The 19,491-nt window shown below is 42.3% G+C and overlaps 1 protein-coding gene across 2 annotated transcripts in view; it reads left to right on the forward strand.

Moving 5' to 3' along the window:
- Positions 1 to 83: 83 nt before the first annotated feature.
- The window catches only part of LOC144105420 (kunitz-type serine protease inhibitor bitisilin-3-like), a 20,497-nt gene continuing 1,089 nt past the window's right edge, over positions 84 to 19,491 (forward strand). The window contains exons 1-3 of one of the 2 annotated variants that reach the window (XM_077638537.1): positions 84 to 235; positions 2,705 to 2,872; positions 10,388 to 10,462. In XM_077638537.1, the coding sequence (XP_077494663.1) occupies positions 124 to 235; positions 2,705 to 2,872; positions 10,388 to 10,440 (333 nt within the window). In that variant the 5' untranslated portion in view covers positions 84 to 123 and the 3' untranslated portion in view covers positions 10,441 to 10,462. Of the gene's footprint in view, positions 236 to 2,704; positions 2,873 to 10,387; positions 10,463 to 19,491 lie in introns of those variants that run through there. The other variant, XM_077638538.1, reaches the window with a different exon arrangement.

The raw sequence follows: 19,491 nt of genomic DNA on the forward strand, positions 1-19,491 counted from the left end.
TTTCATATAATGTTCCTAATTTCCAATCAGCTGAAGCTCTTTTCTTGCTCTGTACTTTCAGACACTGACTGTTTAGAACCAAGGAACCCATCTGGGGAAGGTACATGCGGGCAGGCTCAACTGATGTATTATTACGACAAGGACTCTTGCCAGTGTATATTGTTCGTAAATAAGGGTTGTACAGATAATGGAAACAGTTTTCCAACACTGCGAGAATGCATTGTCACTTGCCTCGGTAAGTATCATGAGGAAACTGTCCTTGCTGAACGTGAATTTTGTACAGGTGCCTTCAAAAGTAAATGAAAGGCAATCTTAGCCAAAAATTTTAGTTTAATCGCCCTTATTTTATGTAAGAATGAATAAATATATTCAGCCATATTGTGATTGTATGATTTACGCAGTGCCCCAATAGGCCTCCACCGCTATGCTTTGGACTCACAGAAATTAAATTTTTTCGGCATAATCGTCTTCCATTTATTTTCGATGCGGGTGTGCACGTACGCTCTGGGGCTACTTCTTTTCGCATGGTTGGGCACATATGTATGTCTTGTTCAGATATCCTCTCTTCAGGAGAGTTCCACAAAGCACCCTGTTGACTAGAAATATAGCAACATACGTTTCTTAAGGAAAAATAGCGCAAAAGACGGGGACAAGTGAAGAAAACAGCACCGCTGGTCGTGTTGTTTTCTTCACTTGTCCCCGTCTTTTGGGCTATATTCTCTTAAGTATGTATCACCAACTCGCCCGTCTTGCCATCGTGTTGAACATTTGTTTCTTTCTGTGACGAAATGGGCCAAGCAATTAAGCCTTCTTACTGAACTTCAGGCCAACCTCTTCCAGAAAATATTTTTATCGCGGTACCTATATCATTCATTTTATGGGTGCTTCATTGCAACGTACCCACGCCGCCGTCTTCGTATGTCATCCTGGAAAACTCCCGCCTTCACCTGCTGGCCTTGTCCTGCTGGTTAATCTGCCTGCTGGTTGGTTCATCTTAAGAAACTACCAAAGGTTCACTAGTGTTAATAACATTAAAGTCATTTACAACTACCAGTTTTATCGACCCGAGGAACGTTATCTCGTCTGTCTCACTTTCATAAAATATACTACCATAATCCAACCTTGCTCTTTCTTTGGGTTCAGCCACCGTCATACACTTCATTTCGCTGTAACCACAGCAAAAAGGTACATATCTCACACTCAAATAGGCTTGAATATTCATACTCATGTCTTCTCCGGACAAGCACTGACTGCAAACACCTGTCAGCAGCAAGGATATCTGGAATTCAGAACTTTAAATCCGCGTTACAAAGCTTCATTCAAAGCTGGTGTTCATATTCCCATCTTGGATGTTTGTTTATTTTATTAGTAACTGTATTCCTTGTTTTATTTTCCTATCTTGTTGTTTTTGTGTATTTGCTAACGTCATTGCCGATTTCAAAATTTACCTGTTCACATCTTTGTTCTTTTCTTTTCATCTCCGTTTTTTTTTTGTTTTGAGCTCGCTTTGCAGTGATTTTTGTATGTTTTTATAACATTTTTTTCGGCACAGTGTCCATGTCCCAGCATCTGCCCCTCCCCTCTACAATGTACGTCTATACCCAAAGGCGTAATAAGTAAATAAATAGATAAACAAATAAACAAACATTTTAAATAATAAAAAACTGAGGATGTTATTCAGGTGTGGCAGGGCCACGTGGGGCTCATTAGCCGTCTTTCATCTGTCCTTGTGTAAGGGCTGCATTACAGTTACATTATCGCATGGCGCACTTGTCAGCGAAGCTTTATGTGGCGCCACGCAACGGAAGCCTCAAATATAATTGAACCTCGTTATAACGAAATTGAAGGCGATTACTTCATTACGGCCCTAGCTTCGTTATATTCCGTGTTGACCAAGCTTCCAAGGAGAATCGTTCCTTCGTTGTGTGTGTGTGTGTGTGTGTGTGTGTGTGTGTGTGTGTGTGTGTGTGTGTGTGTGTGTGTGTGTGTGTGTGTGTGTGTGTGTGTGTGTGTGTGTGTGTGTGTGTGTGTGTGTGTGTGTGTGTGTGTGTGTGTGTGTGTGTGTGTGTGTGTGTGTGTGTGTGTGTGTGTGTGTGTGTGTGTGTGTGTGTGTGTGTGTGTGTGTGTGTGTGTGTGTGTGTGTGTGTGTGTGTGTGTGTGTGTGTGTGTGTGTGTGTGTGTGTGTGTGTGTGTGTGTGTGTGTGTGTGTGTGTGTGTGTGTGTGTGTGTGTGTGTGTGTGTGTGTGTGTGTGTGTGTGTGTGCGTGCGTGCGCGTGCGTGCGCGTGCGTGCGTGTGTGTGTGTGTGTGTGTGTGTGTGTGTGTGTGTGTGTGTGTGTGTGTGTGTGTGTGTGTGTGTGTGTGTGTGTGTGTGTGTGTGTGTGTGTGTGTGTGTGTGTGTGTGTGTGTGTGTGTGTGTGTGTGTGTGTGTGTGTGTGAGAGAGAGAGAGAGAGAGAGAGAGAGAGAGAGAGATGTGAAACACAGCAAGACAACAAGGACGACGCTTCATCAGGCCTACTGTTGTGAAAGTTAAAGGAACGACACGCCAGTATGTATTTGTCAAATGTACTTTAAACTGAGTCTGTAGTATCCGCGTTTAACGCATTTCGTTAGCTGAAGAACAGCGCTGTCTAACTTGCATAAGGACTTAAATGCCATGGAAGCGCTGTAAAATATTTAGCCTGAAGAGTTTTTTCATTCTGCAGGATGGCACTGTATCGAAGCTCCTCGTGATGACGACGATATCTGCAGCGGAAACTATGTTGCATTCCACTATGACAAGAGTTCTGGCGACTGTGTAGAGCGTCGTCGGCCATGCTACCGGGAAGGTTCTAGATTTAAAACCAAAGGAGAATGTCAACGTTCATGTCTTTGTAAGCCCAACTCTGCTAATATTTTACAAAAGAAAAAAATGTGGAAAGAACTCACGCACACTTCGCCTTTCTCGCTAGTGAAAATGTAGGAGCAATGGGTTTTATTCTTTACCTCCCGATTTCAGTTGCCCCACTGCAAGGCCTTCTGCAGCGATTACGTACCGGTGGAGCTCCCACTTCTTGAGCTAGAAGCGGGGTCTTAAATATCTATGCCACTGGTGAAAGGCAATCTTGCTTAATAGATATATTTGTTCTGCAGCCAGTGGAGGGCTTTATGAAGAATAAGACGATTGGAAAATGCATATTAACAAATCTGCGAGACCAGACCTGTCGACGTTCGTTGTCAAGGTTTGCACCGCCTGTGCTTGTGCAATTCAGGGCTTCGGTATTTATACTCACTGATACATGGATCACAAGTAACCGGATGGCTGCATTCAGCGAACTTTTCACGGTGATATACTATGGCCTGGAACAAATAGACGACGAAACCTACACGGCATTCTAGTGATATAGCAACACCGGGAAAACCTTCACGGGCTCTTTGCCGTATCCTGAAAGTGAGGTTAGCAGTTGTTCTAATACCCCCCGCGGTGGCTCAGTGCTTAGGGCGCTCGGCTACTGATCCGGAGTTCCCGGGTTCGAACCCGACCGCGGCGGCTGCGTTTTTATGGAGGCAAAACGCTAAGGCGCCCGTGTGCTGTGCGATGTCAGTGCACGTTAAAGATCCCCAGGTGGTCGAAATTATTCAGGAGCCCTCCGCTACAGTCCCTCTTTCTTCCTTTATTCTTTTATGCCCACCTTTATCCCTTCCATTACGGCGCTGTTCAGGTGTCCAATGATATACGAGACAGATACTGCGCCATTTCCTTTACCCAAAAACCAATTGATGTTATCATTATTGTACTAATGTGTACCTGTCATCATGCTCCAAATTTTATGATAGGTGCTATCGAATGAATCATGCCTTCATATTGCTACAACCACATTTCTGCGCTACCCAGCTTGAATGTATTAGGCATATTTGGCCAAAAAATGTGGCGGCAATAAAGTCGCAGCATTACCATCAAAAAGCTTGAGCGAGCATTTACTCCAATATAATTTGATAAAATAACGCACAGAGACGACTTAAACATTAACTTTTATGCACGGATGGAAAAGGCAGAAACATCGCAGAGGACCCAAATAATTCAAGTAATAAAGGTGCCTCAAGTAACTCATTGTCATCGCTGCAATTGCTCAAGCTAGCAGCCTCGCAGGGCAACGTAAGGTTCATCGACACATTATGCGTCCCTTATCCTTACGTAGAAAGCTCCCAAAACCTCACTTCCCGTATGATCTGTGCTCCTTGCAATTCTAGCGCTGCCAAACAAATATTTTCATATGAAAGCACGAGGGCAGGTGTTAATGTGCGCTGTTTAAAATCGACATATTTTGTCTCCCGAGCCCTGCCATGTGCTTACCCGTTTATGTGGCCAATTTGAACCGCCCTACAGTGGCCGTAGTCAGGCTGATGATGATGATGATCATCATCATCATCATCATGATGATTGACTGCTTCTTCTCTTAAATTCCCGAAAGAGCTAAGCGGGTGTCTTTCTGACGGTGGTTTTCTATTAAGCCTGTTATACGTATTGGCACAGGCAGGGGCCTATTGGTTTACATTCTTTTTTGGCTGCCCCACCATACTTTTTGTGGTTTCCTATTGCGGTCTGAAGATGTCATTGCGCAAACTCCGCAAACCTTGCACAACGGAGGTGAGCAAAAGCTGAAAAACTTCGATCACAGTAGTTATGCTTCAAAATTTTACGTTGAAAGGAATTTATTAATTATTCGAACATGCGAGATCAGGCAGAGGCACGGTTGTGTGAAAGCTTGACACGGGTCCCTGCCTCCGAACCATATTTGGCATCATGGAAGCTCAGAATACAAGCATGCATTAGAAACGGCTTCTGATTACACACTATAAAGTTTAAAATACGCTGAATATAGAGAGGAGCACATGGATAAAACCACAATTATTATACATTAATTGCACAAAGCAAATTTCAACTGAAATAATCTTGGACTTAAAAAACAAAATATTTCAATCCACTCGGAACGAATCGAAGATATTTCATATGAATAAAAATGAACAATTCCCATTACCTATAAAACAACGTGTTGAAATGGCTGCATACGTGAGATAACAAAAATTACAAAATCGACTAGACATACTGATTATATACACAAAGAAACACCTGAAAGACGCGTTGTGAACTACATTGAAAGCGAACATGGGGTGGTGGACTGATGTAGGATACGAAAAAAACAATCTCAGTAGCTATTCATACCCAAAATAGTTTTCCCGCATTAACATTAGAGTTCCCATCTTTAAATAGCCCAAGCTTTTTGAATATGTGCTTAAAGCAGCTAAAATCTGCTCGTTCTGCTTTACTCAGCAATTCGATTCCGTACAAATTAAACATTTGTTTTCAGTGACTGTTTTGAGTCATCGGCCTAGGTACTGCTTCCGCCTTGAGGCAACGCCTTTGAGGATTATGTTCTTTTTATCCACCATCTTATTTTCTTGAAGAGGACGCGGAATTTTCAAATACTATGCTTGGTCCACGCTTAGCATGACGTACTGACTGAAAAGAGGAGCTCTTCTCAAGTTCGCCTAATAACCATCAAATTTTATAAAGATGCGAAGAATCTTTTTTTTTTGTTCGATGAGCAATTTCTTGCAATTACTTTTGGTCGATGGCCCCTTACTATAGAACCATAAGTAAACTTATTGTTGAAAACTGCGCAATGCAGCAGCCTCATTAACCAGAGCGGTAGTAGTTGCATGGTTCAATAGAGTTCCCAGACGCTTAGAGAGTTTTGCAATAAGGTAGTTCCCGCGTGTGTATTCCGGTTTAAGTATTCATTAAACCATAATTCTAACGCAAAGTGCAAACCGACGGGAAAATAGCCTTATAGACCACTGTGGCGCACAGTGTCTTTAGTCTGAGCAGTAGAGACATCTTTTATTTTACTGACAGAGTGAATATACGGCTGGTGCAGCTTAGCCATCCTGGCACTGCTCTCCCATTGTCGAATACAGCTCTCCGGGATCTCAATTCTTCGCGCTTTTCCTTTTTAATGCGGAATGTGAAGTACTACCGCCGCCTGAAGCACAGTGATTAAAATTGAAACAAGATAAACTGGTCAGATTTTCAAGCTACTTAAAGGCGTTACGTTTCCCGGACCAGCTTGGGAGCAGGAATTGCCGCTCAGGTTACAGCAGGGTCATGAGATATTCGGAGACAGCTACAGCGGCTAGATTCCTAAGGCGTGTGCACGATTAGGGTCTCTTCGTGGACTTGTCTACAGCACCTCCTAGAAGGGACGTTACGAAACCGGTTTGCTCTGGAGTACTGAAGCCAAGCTTCTCGCACAGAACAATATAATATGCAGCTTACTGTCCATTTCGCGCCGTCTGTCTACAAACTGTGCCTATCCTGAAACGCTCTCCGCTCCCTGCTTCCAGATGTGCCACCCCTCTTCCCATTCCGCGCTTGTCCAACATGCTAGAGCATCAAAGTTCGAGCGCGATCTCCTCCAGCTGCCTACGTCACTACTGAGAAGCGGCAGTGGTGGTAACGTAGAATTGGAAGTATCAGGAACACGAACTCACCGTGAATGTCGTGGGTGCGCAACCGACCACACGTGCACGCCTCCTGTTGTAGTTGCGTGTCATGCCGACATTGCATTAGCCTAGTTCTCGCAGTTAAAGCCACTTGCAATTCTCGGTGTAAAACGCTGGACGCCATCTTGTGACTATGGCTATCGTGTGCTGGCAACACTGACCGTACAGGGGCGGGGGCGTGGGATATGTCAACAACTAAAGTAACCCGCTTCGTAATTTCTTGTTCAAAATGCTGCAACAGCGCCTGCGTCCCGTTTTCTAGATCATGCGATGCGCTTTAGAAGCAATCAAAGCACATTTCGTGAAACAGTTGTCATTTCCACCGCACTTCACAGCAAAAGCTGCTGCAAGATGGCGTCTTTTTTCGTCATACCTTGGTATGTAAGGATGTGCTGCTATCGCGGTGCTGCCAATTTTTCTTTCGGTTTCAGATAGCGGCACTTGTAGCGCTTTTGGCAGGTTCTCACAGGTGGTGAACAGCAGCTAACTAAATTAGGAAACTCAAGTCATAACTTGACAATGAAAATTCCCATAGGATCAAAAATTTCGTCGAAATAGGCGCAGTTTGAACTAATTACAGCCGAACATAGGACTGCTCCTTGAAGGAACAAATGCATTATGTCGAATAAACCCAAGTTAGAATTACACAATTTTTAAACGATTTGATTCCACTCTATGTTGTAATTCTATCCGGCTAGTACTCACCAATTTGGCTGAAACTCCAAGTCAACGGCAAAGGGTTTAATGTAAGCAGCAGGCAGCACAGTGGTCCCTGGAAAATAAAATTACAGCATTAAGTTCAAATCAGGGGAAAAAAGCAGCATGATGTGCGACGCAGAAGAAACCTGATGATATCTCACTTAAACAAACAGGAAGAAAAGATAATGTAGAGCGCATGAAATGAAGAGCGCAGATAACAGCCGTGCAGGGGTACTTTGGGAGAGTAATGTAGATTCCAGGAAAACGATACCGTACAGATGGGTGACTAGGAGCCAGCTGTTGATATGAGATTAGTTATGCCAGTTTTTGTGACCACTGTTCACGCGGGAAAGGGCCAGTTGGAGATCAAATGGAGAAAATTTGGTCCTGCTGTGGACGTATGTGGTAGGATGGTGATAGGAGGATGGTGAGGATGATCATTTAACCCGTACAATCACCATTTGTTCGCCCAGGAAAAATGGTGGTAGCCTCATACTATACAAGGGCTTATAATAAGATACGATGTAGCAATTGTATAAAACAAGGTACGCTAATGGACGAAAGTACAAATATTCCCAAGAAATAGTAATGAAAATAAAGGCTAGAATTCGTAAATATGTTGCTCAGAACTTTAATTTTGTGTTAGTTTTTTGCAGACTATAGACTATTTCTACAACAACCTTCACATTCTCATGAATTAATAGTGCAAAAAGACATTATTTTTTGGGCTTGCCATACTAAATAAGTTGGGGCTTTCGATTCGCTGTAGCACATCATCGACGATATTCTCGTCCAGAAACCATAGCAGTCTCCGGCTCTTTGTGTTGTCCGTATCCACATAAAAAGGTAATCCGGCCTTACAATAGCAAGTCCACCTTCCTATTCTCGTGTTGTTATCCGGGTCTTTTTTCCAGCACACGTTCACGGTAAGTGGCAAACATCCACCTCAGCCGTCAGCGTGGAACATTTCGGCAGAGGGCTTGGCCCTGCATCTTCTTGAGATCCCCATCACCCTTCTCCTCTGATCTCGTTAAGTTGTGAAGTTCAAAAAAAGTGCGCGGAGGGATTAACACAAGTATTTTACTTAAATATGTTGTTAAGATGGAAAAACCTGAGCTGGAGCAAAGACAAATTTATCTTGCACACCAGGAACACATATTACGGGCCCCCTATGAAAACTATTGTTTTCATGTATTATTATTTTTCCACTAACCCAAATCTTGAAATTTAGGCTCCTATTGTTCAACAAGCAAACAAAAAAAATGTCAATAAAGTTGTTTTTCAATTTTGTTTGAAACATTATTGCTGTTACCGAGAAAATTTCAACGAACTGGAGCTCATACTTTCGAAAACAAAAAGATCACATTAGCGCCAATATTTTTATTTCGAGAAACATGATTTTAAATGCCTTGGAAAGTGATTATGCTTTTATTACAAGCTTTCTCACTGTTCTGCGTCAGTTTAGCCTTTTTCTTCATCTTTTTCTATGTTAATGGTGGTTTTATTGAACCCATAAGTTTGGAGCGGCCTCCCTAGAGGCAGCGGCAGCGCGCAATAAGAAGAACCACGCGCGCTCCTATCGGGTCCGGCCGTGGATGGAGTCATATTATCTTAATCAGACGTGCATCTTGATATGTCACCGGCGTAGCGCAGACCTGGCCAAAAATGACTGCTCTCTCTCTCTAGTCTCTTCAAATATTCCTGCATTTCGATCATTAAATTATTAAATACATCATCAGGATTTGACATCGTCGAGAGTGACATCAGCCACATCAACCTTTAGCACAAAACGAAGCACATTAGCGAAAATTGCAAGTGACCAGAGCTGCCAATCTCCATTCCTTGCTGCACGCAGTGTGAGAGAGTAGCAAAATTTGTTTTTGTTATTGACTAATCACGAAATGTTGCATATTATTTGAAAGTAAGCACTACGCAAGCCTAAAATCAAAAACTATTTTTTGCCATAACCTAGTCTCACTCCACCTTCAGTCTGGAACACCTGGCGAAATTAAGTTGGGATGCACATTATTCCTTCAAAAGGCAGTTTTGGCCGCAAAGTTCGGCACGGTTCACAAGTTTTTCAGCATGTGTGTTCTTTTCAGAATGTGCGCCACATAGATCTGAGGGTACAAACCCCCCTTTGAAAAAAGGCATGTTTTATTGCAATGCATTTGGGGCAGGTAATCGCATGAAAATCATTCTCCCATTTTAATAAATAATATCCGTATAACTTAAGATCAAAAACAATTCTGGACAAAAGTATGTTTTAAAGGGAAAGAGTTTATGAACACATTTCTTTCATATATTGTAAGATTTCATTATAACAATCAATATATCTACAGATCTTCTGTCAGCAGGTTTGGACTTTTTATTTGGTTTAATTGGTTTATCGTGGTTTAACATCTCAAAGCGACTCAGGCTATGAGGGATGCATTAGTGAAGGGTTCCGGAAATTTCGACCACCCGGGGTTATTTAACGTGCATGGACATCGCACACAACACGGGCCTCTAGAATTTCACCTCCATCGAAATTCCACCGCCGCGGCCGGAGTCGAACCCGCGTCTTTCCGGTCAGCAGCACAGCGCGATAACTGTTCAGCCACGGCTGTGGCCAGCATTTATTTTGTTTGCTATTAATGTTCTCTTCTCCGTGAAAAACGTTCCCCATTGGTTTTCTATGGCAGTCTTAACTGCTTGATGCGAGCGATGGAGAAACTTAAAAAAAATGTTTTGCTACCCATCGGAAGAATGAGTCATTACCATCAATATTTCTTTAACAGTAGCTTAGAATATTCTAAAAATAAAATTTTTCTCCGGAAATACTAGACATGCTACGATGACAAATCTGCGTTTGCTGTTTTGATTGTTTATTTCGCTTTTACATTGACCGTTTTCCCATTGCTTTTTTGGATTTGATGTCCCCGTTGATTTTTTGTTGTTCTGCTACGTGGGCTTCTGGTCGGTAGATGCCTCCTGAGGGGTGGAAGTGGGTGGGAAATAGAGATGGCTGGTCAATGGCGGTTTTCTAGACTGGAGGCTTCGTTTGCCGGGGCTTCACACGACTCCGTTTTGGAAGAATGACGCGCACGATGCTAAAGCAGTGAAAATACTGGCGTTGTTAAAGATCTCTGTTCTCTCTATTTCAGTGAGACGGCCTGAAGCACCAGTGAATAGCATTGTATCGCTCAAACCACAGTGAGAAGTTTTTTTCGGCAACGTGTACCGAAGGAGATAAAGTGAACAACATGGGCTGCCTGCTGTCGCACCAAGAATATATGTAACAATGCAAGGAGAAGGCACCGCAAATTGGGTTAGTTAATTGCAATGGAGTAAATCTCAATTTCTTTTTTCAGGCTAATAAACAGCCAAAACAAAACAGCCTTTGGCTATAGCTTTCTTATATTCTGTGTCTCAGAAGGGGACATGCATTTGGCATGTACACGCAAGACGAAAGTAAACAAAAGCTGTACTATGAAAGCAATCACCGATGGTGCAGAAACCTGGACACTAATTAAAAAGGTTGAGCTTAAATTGAGAACAGCAGAGCGAGCCGCGGAATGAAAGCTGATAGGTGTAATGTTACGACAAATGATTAGAGCTGAGGGAGTGAAAATACGAACGCGAGTTCGTGAAGCCCTAGTCGTAATGGCGAAGAAGAAATGAGCTTGGGAGGGCATGTCATGCGAAGTCAAAATAACCGATTGCCGTTAAGCGCAATGGAGTGGATTCCACATGAAGGCAAGCCTAGAAGAGAGCGGCGGAAAATAATGTATGTTCTCAACTGTGTCCGACACCTTGTGCAGGCTTTCCTTTCGTTGCAGATGAGGATAAAAACCAGCTTTCGTCAGATTTTGACTCATAACTTACATTTTTAGTTCCCTAGCACTTATAGTGGCCATTCATCACATTTAGCCGCTGTGTGTTTGTCTGTCTGTCAGTCTGTGTGAAGCCTGCTTTGTGGCAAGCTGCTCACCTGCCTACTGCGGGGTGGTCAACCTGTCCAGGTGTGTGCATATTGGCCCAAATAGACACTGGCCCATCGTGTCATGTGGCAGGTGAATTGTGGCAGGTGGCAGGTGGGTGGTTAATCCGGCAGGTCAACATACCAGGTGGAGGTGTGCCATTTCATGTTCCCGCACTCAAGAAGTCAGTGCCAAACTGGGACGGAACCCTCAGGAATGACTGAAATTTAAATAATAACTTTACAGAGTGAGAACGAAATTATTTCCGTAATATGTATTTATTTATTTATTTATTTATTTATTTATTTATTTATTTATTTATTTATTTATTTACCCTAAAGACCCAGAAGAGGGCATTACATAGGGGGGGGGGGGGGGGGAATGATGAAAAGAAAGCACACATAACAAATCAACTCATAACAAATGATGGTAAATATACAGAGGGCAGAGTTTGGGTAACATTTGGTTAAGTGCAGTATAACATATTGAAACCACAAAATTCAACACGTTCAAACAAGTGAGTAATAATTAGGGAAAAATAAGTAACTAAAAATACAATGGCACATAAAAGAGGCTCCGGAGCTGTTCAGCACACAAGAAGTGGCAAAGCAAAAAAGTACCGCCCAAAAGTCACGGACACGATAAATCATTCAGCACTCTATGACGCATTTTCCGTGTTCAGAAATGTTAGTAAAGCTGTTTGAAAAGATGATAATTCAGTATGGCCGACAATGCTGGGTGGCAATGAGTTCCATTCATTTATTGACAAAACCAGCGGTGACTTCTGATATTTTATTGTGCGAGCGAAAATCGGACGTACCTTATGCGCATTATCCAGGCGAACTGAACAATGAGGTGCAGGAAAGATATGATTTCGGGAGAATGGCGTTTCGCTATAGTATAAGGTGTGAAATAATGACAACCGGGCGAACTTTCTACGTGTAGCAAGAGGTTGAAGATTCATGGCTTGCTTCATTGCTGATACGCTTTGATGACGTGAGTAGGATGACAGTATGAATCTGACGGCTTTATTTTGTACTGCTTCTAGAGCATTTGTAAGAATCGCGTGGGAGGGGTTCCATATAACAGAAGCGTATTCAACAGATGATCTGATAAGCGTTGTATAAGCGCTGTGCCGTGTTTCAGCGTTCGCAAGGGGTAAACGGCGTTTCAAGAGACCAATTTTTTTAAAGGCTTTATTAGTTATGTATTCAATGTGAGCATCCCAGGTTAAGTTCTGACTGAAAAACACTCCCAGATATTTTATACACGACACGGAGTCAATTCCGCTATTATTTAACCGGTAATTATTCTGTGATGTTTCTGCTACGCTAGAGAATCTTACATGCTTAGTTTTACTAACATTAATATCCATCTGCCACGTTGAACACCATTCAGTTAGTTCTGTTAGATCTGTTTGGAGAGCTAGTGCATCAGTCGGGGCCGTTATCTGCCTGTATATTACGCAGTCGTCTGCGAAAAGCCGTATTGATGAAGTAATATTAGAGGCTATGTCGTTTATATAAATTAGAAAAAGTAATGGCTCTAATACTGAGCCCTGTGGGACACCGGATAATACGCGAGTGGGTTTAGAAATGAGGTTCTCAATTTTGACCGACTGGTAACGATCGGTTAGGAATTGCTCGATCCATGTAGCTGTTTTGTCGTCGAGCTGTAAATTTCGGGTCTTTAGCAGTAAGCGTTTGTGGGCAACACGGTCGCCGAGTAGAAACATTAGTTTGCGACATAAAATTTGCGGCGAAACAGACAGGACCTAGACCAAGAAAAGCAAACATATATCGTCCGCCTAGTAATAACATTGGTTTGTGACATAAAATTAATGGCGAAACATACAGGACCAAGAAAGATATGCACCAGTGCTGGTGTGTGTCCTCCTTGTTCCTTCCTGTGTTGTTCCTTGTTCTTACGGCATGTATGCTGTGCAGCTAATTTTATGTCATGTACCCAATGGCACAGATTATTCTTCTTTTGAGTTTTTATATATTTCTTCGAATCTCTATTGTAATGTATTTTTAATAACAACCTTCTTATTTTCGGGGTCAGGTTAACGTCAGTATTCCAGTTGAAAAAAGTGCTGTTCGCGAGTTTAACATCTTGCTGCCATCAAGCAGTTTTGAGAACTCAAACACGGCACCTATGCGAATTGCTGTCAATGCTTCGGGTGCACTTCACCACACTCTGACAAATATGGAAGCTACTATATCCCCTCAAGCACGGTCTCCAGATATGTGAACCTAAGTATATTCTCGTAAACACGGGAAAAGTGCATGTTTGCCTCTTAATCATCGTTCAGACCCTTCTTATCAAGTCCTCGGTACCAGCGAATTTAAAAAAAATAAAGATGGCCATCTGTACATTTATTGCCTGTACACATAAAGTAGGCTTTATTTTATCATGCTCTCTTTCTAAACGAACATTTGTGACATAAGTTAACATGTGTAATGTGAGGGGCGAGTAACCATGGCCATCAAAGGCAACGGAATGTATTGCCAAGAGAAGGCAACTGTACCAAGTGGCGGCAGAAAGTTAGGTGGGCGGATGAGATTAAGAAGTTTGCAGGCATACAGTGGTCGCAGATGGCAAAAGACAGGGTTAATTGAAGAGACATAGGAGTGGCCTTTGTCCTGCAGTGCACGCAACGAGGCGGACGATGATGACGATAATTGAATGAAAATGGGTGGTATAATTATCATGCATGCTAAGCACCACCAATATTCACTGGTGCGGATCGAAGAGGCACATCCTAAGTTATTAAAATTATGACAAACTGGAAAATTGTGAGCATGCACGAACACAACCAGCGCCGCTGTAGACTCGCGTCACAATGATAACTTAGCATTCAAGATAATTTACATCTCCTAGTAGACCGACGTTCTGTATCACAAAGAAGAGCAATCATCCCGGGAATGCATGCCTCGAAAGAGAATAGGGATTATCAAAAGCAGAGTTTTGTTGCTAGTCGCATGAAAGGTTCACTATTGCTGGAAAACACTCGATGGCGTGGCAGTGTGTATAACACAGTAATAACATATTAAAACCAGTAATCATCGTTTTTAGACAAATCAGCATGGCAAAAAAATATTTTAAATAATGGCAGAATGCGTACTAGACTAAAACTTCCGTGAACTGGCTCTACCAGGAAAGTAACTGTATGCAGTAACTAAACTAAGAAAAAAAACGGACATCAAAGCTTAAATCAATGTGTTTCACAAAAAAGTGCTGGTTGTGTTCATGCGAGCTCAAAAATTTCCAGTTAGGCATCATTTTAATCATTTGGAATGTGCCTGTTCCATCCGCGCCAGTGAATTTTGGTGGTGCTTAGCATGCATGGTAACTATACCACCCATTTTCATTCAAGTATAGTCATCATCGTCAACCTCGATGCGTGCACTGCAGGGCAAAAGCCTCTCCCATGTCTCTCCAATTAACCCTGTCCTTTGCCAGCTGCGTCCACTGTATGCCTGCAACCTTCTTAAACTCATCCGCCCACCTAACTTTCTGCCGCCCCCTGGTACAGTTGCCTTCTTTTGGCAATACATTCCGTTGCCCTTAATTGCCATGGTTACTCGCCCCTCACATTACGCATGTTAACTTATGTCATAAATGTTCAGTTAGAAAGAAAGCATGCTAAAATAAAGCCTACTTTATCTGTACCGGCAATAAATGTACAGATGGCCATCTTTACTTTTTTAATTTCGCTGGTACCAAGGACTTGATAAGAAGAGTCTGAACGATAATTAAGGGGCAAACGTCCACTTTGTTTACGAGAACATACTTAGGTTCACATATCTGGAGACCGTGCTTGAGGGGATATAGTAACTCCGATATTTGTGAGAGTGTGGTGAAGTGCACCCGAAGCATTGGCAGCAATTCGTATCGGTGCAGTGTTTGACTTCTCAAAACTGCTTGATGGCAGCAAGATGTTAAACTCGCGAACAGCATTAGTTTCATCGGGAATAATTACGTTAAAAGTTCCCCTGAAATTGAGAAAAAGGTTTTTATCAAAAATACATTACAATAGAGATTCGAAAAGATATATTCAATAATTCAAGAGGGGAATTATCTGTGCCATTTGGTACCTGACGTAAAATTAGCAGCACAGCATGCATGCCACAGGAACAAAGAACAACACAGGAAGGAACAAGGAGGACATATACCAGCACTGGTGCTTGTCTGTCTTGGTCCTGTCTGTTTCGCCGTGAATTTTATGCCACAAACCAATGTTATTACTAAGCGGACGATATATGTTTCATTTCATTTCATTTTTGTTTCCTTAAAACACCCTTTTAGGGGGTTTAACATAAGGGGTTATTTTAACATGAGGAAGCAAAACATTTTTTTCATAATGACAGGTGGGATGTAATTTTATTCTAGGAAGGTTGATGGACACGTGATGGCTGCAATTTCATGGGGAAGATCGTTCCAGTCGCTTGCTGTTCGGAGGAAAAATGACTTGGAAAATGTAGTCGTACGGGAACGTTGGCGTAAAACTTTCAGCGGATGGCCATTGCGGTGAGACGTGCGTGATGGCGGTGCGCAGGTGTATGGCTGCTGTTTGAGCTGGGAATAATAAATCAAATCAAATCAAATCAGTTTTTTTTATTCAAAAATCCTGAGATGCTTAGGGGCACGGACAAAAACCAAAGGTGGCTTGAAGAGGTCCGTTCTCCTTTGTGAAATAGGCACAGGCTAGAAATACGGCGACGGAGGGAAAGACTGTATTATTGGGACTGTAGCTTGAGAGATGGAGCACTAATATAGGATGAGTATGAGCGGTGAATGAAACGGGCGGCTCTATTTTGCACAGCTTTTAATGAATCTGTGAGGTATGCTTGCTGTGGATTCCAGATGGTGGATGCATACTCAAGTTTTGGCCTGATTAATGATTTGTAAGCAAGTAGCTTTACATTTTGAGGGGCGTCGTGAAGATGACGTTTAAGAAAGCCCAGTTTTTTATTCGCAGATGATATTAGCTTTGTTACGTGCTAGCGCCATGATAAGTCATTACTGATAGTGATGCCGAGGTAAGTATAGGACGGAACAAGTTCGACAGGAGAATAAGAAATCTTAGAAGTAAATAAATTGGGTTGTGACGACGATGAAAAGATATGAGCTTGCACTTATTGGGATTAAGTATCATCAACCAGTGATTGCACCATGATAGAATGCGGTTAAGATTGTCCTGGAGGGATTATTTATCAGCGGTGTTGGTAATTGGGGCATAAAGAATCATCGACGAAAAAACGGACATGACCTGATAAATTTTATGGCAGATCCTTAATATAAATTAAGAATAGAAGGGAGCCAAGGACAGTTCCCTGAGGAACGCCCGATGTTACCGGTAGACGGTTAGAGGAGTAGTTGTTAATAGTAACGAACTGTTAACGATGTTGTCTGAGGAATTCTTTTAACCATGCAATAATTTCTCGATGCAAGTTTTGTCTGGAAATTTTCAGAGTAGACAATAATGAGGTACCTTATCGAATGCTTTGCCAAAGTCTGAAAAGATGGCCTCAGTTTGTAAGTTAGCATCAAGGCTGGAATGAAGATCGTGAAGAAAGATGGCAAATAGTGTCTCGCACGATAAGACTTTTCAAAATCTATGTTGGGATGGAGTGAAAAAAATTATAGAGTCTAGATGCTGCATTATCTTGGAGTAGATGACGTTTTTCATTAGTCTACAAGAGACGTTAGTCAGGGAAATGGGGCGATAGTTGAGTGGAGAGTATGTTACCTGATTTGAAAACAGGAACGACCTTCCTCATCTCCCAGTCTTCCGGGATGATACCTGTGGCGAGTTACTGAGAAAACAACAAGCACAAAAACTTGGATGAAATGTCCTTGGTGTTTTTGAGAAACTTCGTGTTAATTTCGTCGATTCCGACTGACGATGAAATTTTTGATTTGTCGATTGCGCACAAAATTCCATTTGGATCAAAAATTATGGCTGGCATTGCCATTTCAGTAATAGAAGGTAGTGAAAGGAATGGATCTTCAGGTTTTTTCGTGAGTACTGATGAAAATGCAGTATTAAATATATCGGCACACTGAGCATCACTAACAGAGTCTCCGTTATTATTAGTAAGGGTGATGTCGTGCGATGGCTGTGGATTCATCACATTCCAAAATTTTCTCGGGTTACTTGTTATCATTTTGGGTAGGTCGTTGTGAAGAAAGAAACGTTTCGCGCTTTTCACTGCTGCCAAGTACGCATCTTCAGCGCTGTAGTATTTTTCTCATGCAGAAGAGCTGGGTCTAAGTTTCGCTGCACGGTGCAGCCGCTGCTTTTTATTTTTAGTCTTTTGAGTGTTTTGTTGAACCAAGGATTCTGAGAACCAGTGTTAATTGTGCACGTTGGAATATATCTGTTCGTTCGATCACTAATTTTGCGTTTGAAGATTGACCAGTTTTCGTCGACTGTACGCTGGTGGAAGTGAAGTTCAAAAGTGAATAAGAGTGAGTTTAATTCATTATTTATTGCTACGTAGTCAGCCCTATCGTAAAGCTTTATTGTTTTTTTTTACATTTTTCTTTGGACGGGAGTAATGTTAAATGAGGCGTGAATAACTTTGCGGTCGCTGATTTCTCTCAGGTAAGTAATAGAAGCTAAGGTCTCAGGATGACTAGTTTGAATGAGATCAAGAATGTTTTGTGAAGTCTCTGTAATGCGTGTTGGCTCAGTTACTAGCTGTGAAAGATTAAAATTGAGATATACGTCGACAAATTCTCGAGGCTCTTGAGAAAGGGTAACGTGAGGTTGGTGCCAGTTTATAGATGGGTAGTTAAAGTCACTGAAAAGAATAATTCGTGCGCTTGAATAGCTAGTTGTTAATTGTAGCAAAACACTGTTAAATTCACGGAAAAGTCAGGGCTATTATGTGGTGGTCGATAGCAGACGCCAATAAGTGTTGTTATTGGCGCATTGCAGCAAATGAGCCACATATATTCAAGGTGAGATGTGATGTTGACAAGCGAGAATGGTAGTTCTCGATTAACGGCGACTAAAACACCCCCCACCCCCCCTCGAGAACCCTCGCGGTCGTTACGAAAGAACCGAAAATTTGGCAAATCATGCAGAACTTCAGAATCGGTGATATTTTCGTATAGCCATGTTTCTGTTAGCACAAGGATGTTGCTTCCGGATGACGATACAAGGTTAGATACAAGGTCTCGTTTGGGAAGGAAGCTGCGTATATTTGTGAAAATGACGGAAAGGGAAAGGTTGGTTCGGGAGTTGGTTCTAGGACGACAAGCTGGTAGAGGACACTGTGGAGACCGGCGCCGAAAAGATATCTGCTATGCGATGTCCTTCACTGTGTTTGTCGATTGGTCAAAAAAGTAGCGCTTGGGGCCGATATGAAGCGTCTTATAGCGGAGCGAGAATTTATCAGTTGTTCGTTTTGCAAATGCAACCAAGTGCCTTGGAATATTTTGGATGTGGCGGAAATAATCTACGCCGACACTTCAGTTCGTTCCTTTCAATTTGGGTCCTTTAGATAAAACAGTTTCTTTGATCTTTGATCATATGAATTTAACAATGATAGGGCGTTGATGGTTTGGTGTATGACGGCCAAGCCAGTGGGCGCGCTCTATTTCTTTGGGATCCAAAGCTATTTCCAGGTGTTCTAAGCAATGATCAGCGATAATCTTTTCAGACTCGGCATATGTTTCACGGAAGGGATGAATCAGGCAGACCGTAGAACAATTAGATTGTTCCTGCGGGAGCCGTTTTCAGAATCGTCAAGACGAAGCTGTAAGTCTTGAACCAAAAGAGCTCTCTGGCTAGCTGTTGACTCAATGATTCCAAGGTCGGATTTAACTGTAAACAGACTCCTGAAATGTTCTTCGAGTTCAGTGAGGCGGGTACTGAAATCGGATATCGTTCTGTTGATTGAGAGCATACGTCCTTTTATATCTTGCACGTCAGAGATAAGTGTTGCCTGGCCATCAGACAGCTCTTTCAATTCAGCCAGAATGACATCCAATTTGTCAGGTCCAGGGTTAGTTTCAATATCACCAGCCAGGAGTAATAAGGACCGTACACTATGACAACATTCAGCAAAAATAGCGGTCCTGACTAGGTCCTGTCTGTTTCGCCGCTAATTTTGTCATGAACCAACGTTTCTTCTAGGCGGACGATATATCATGAAAATTGTTTCGTTCTCACTCTGTCAAGTTATCATTTAAATTTCAGTCATTCTTGAGGGTTCCGTTCCAGTTTGGCACTGACTTCTTGAGTCTGCGAACATGAATTGGCACACCTCCAC

This window comes from Amblyomma americanum, chromosome 9 (assembly GCF_052857255.1).
Source record: "Amblyomma americanum isolate KBUSLIRL-KWMA chromosome 9, ASM5285725v1, whole genome shotgun sequence".
Classification (NCBI taxonomy): domain Eukaryota; kingdom Metazoa; phylum Arthropoda; class Arachnida; order Ixodida; family Ixodidae; genus Amblyomma; species Amblyomma americanum.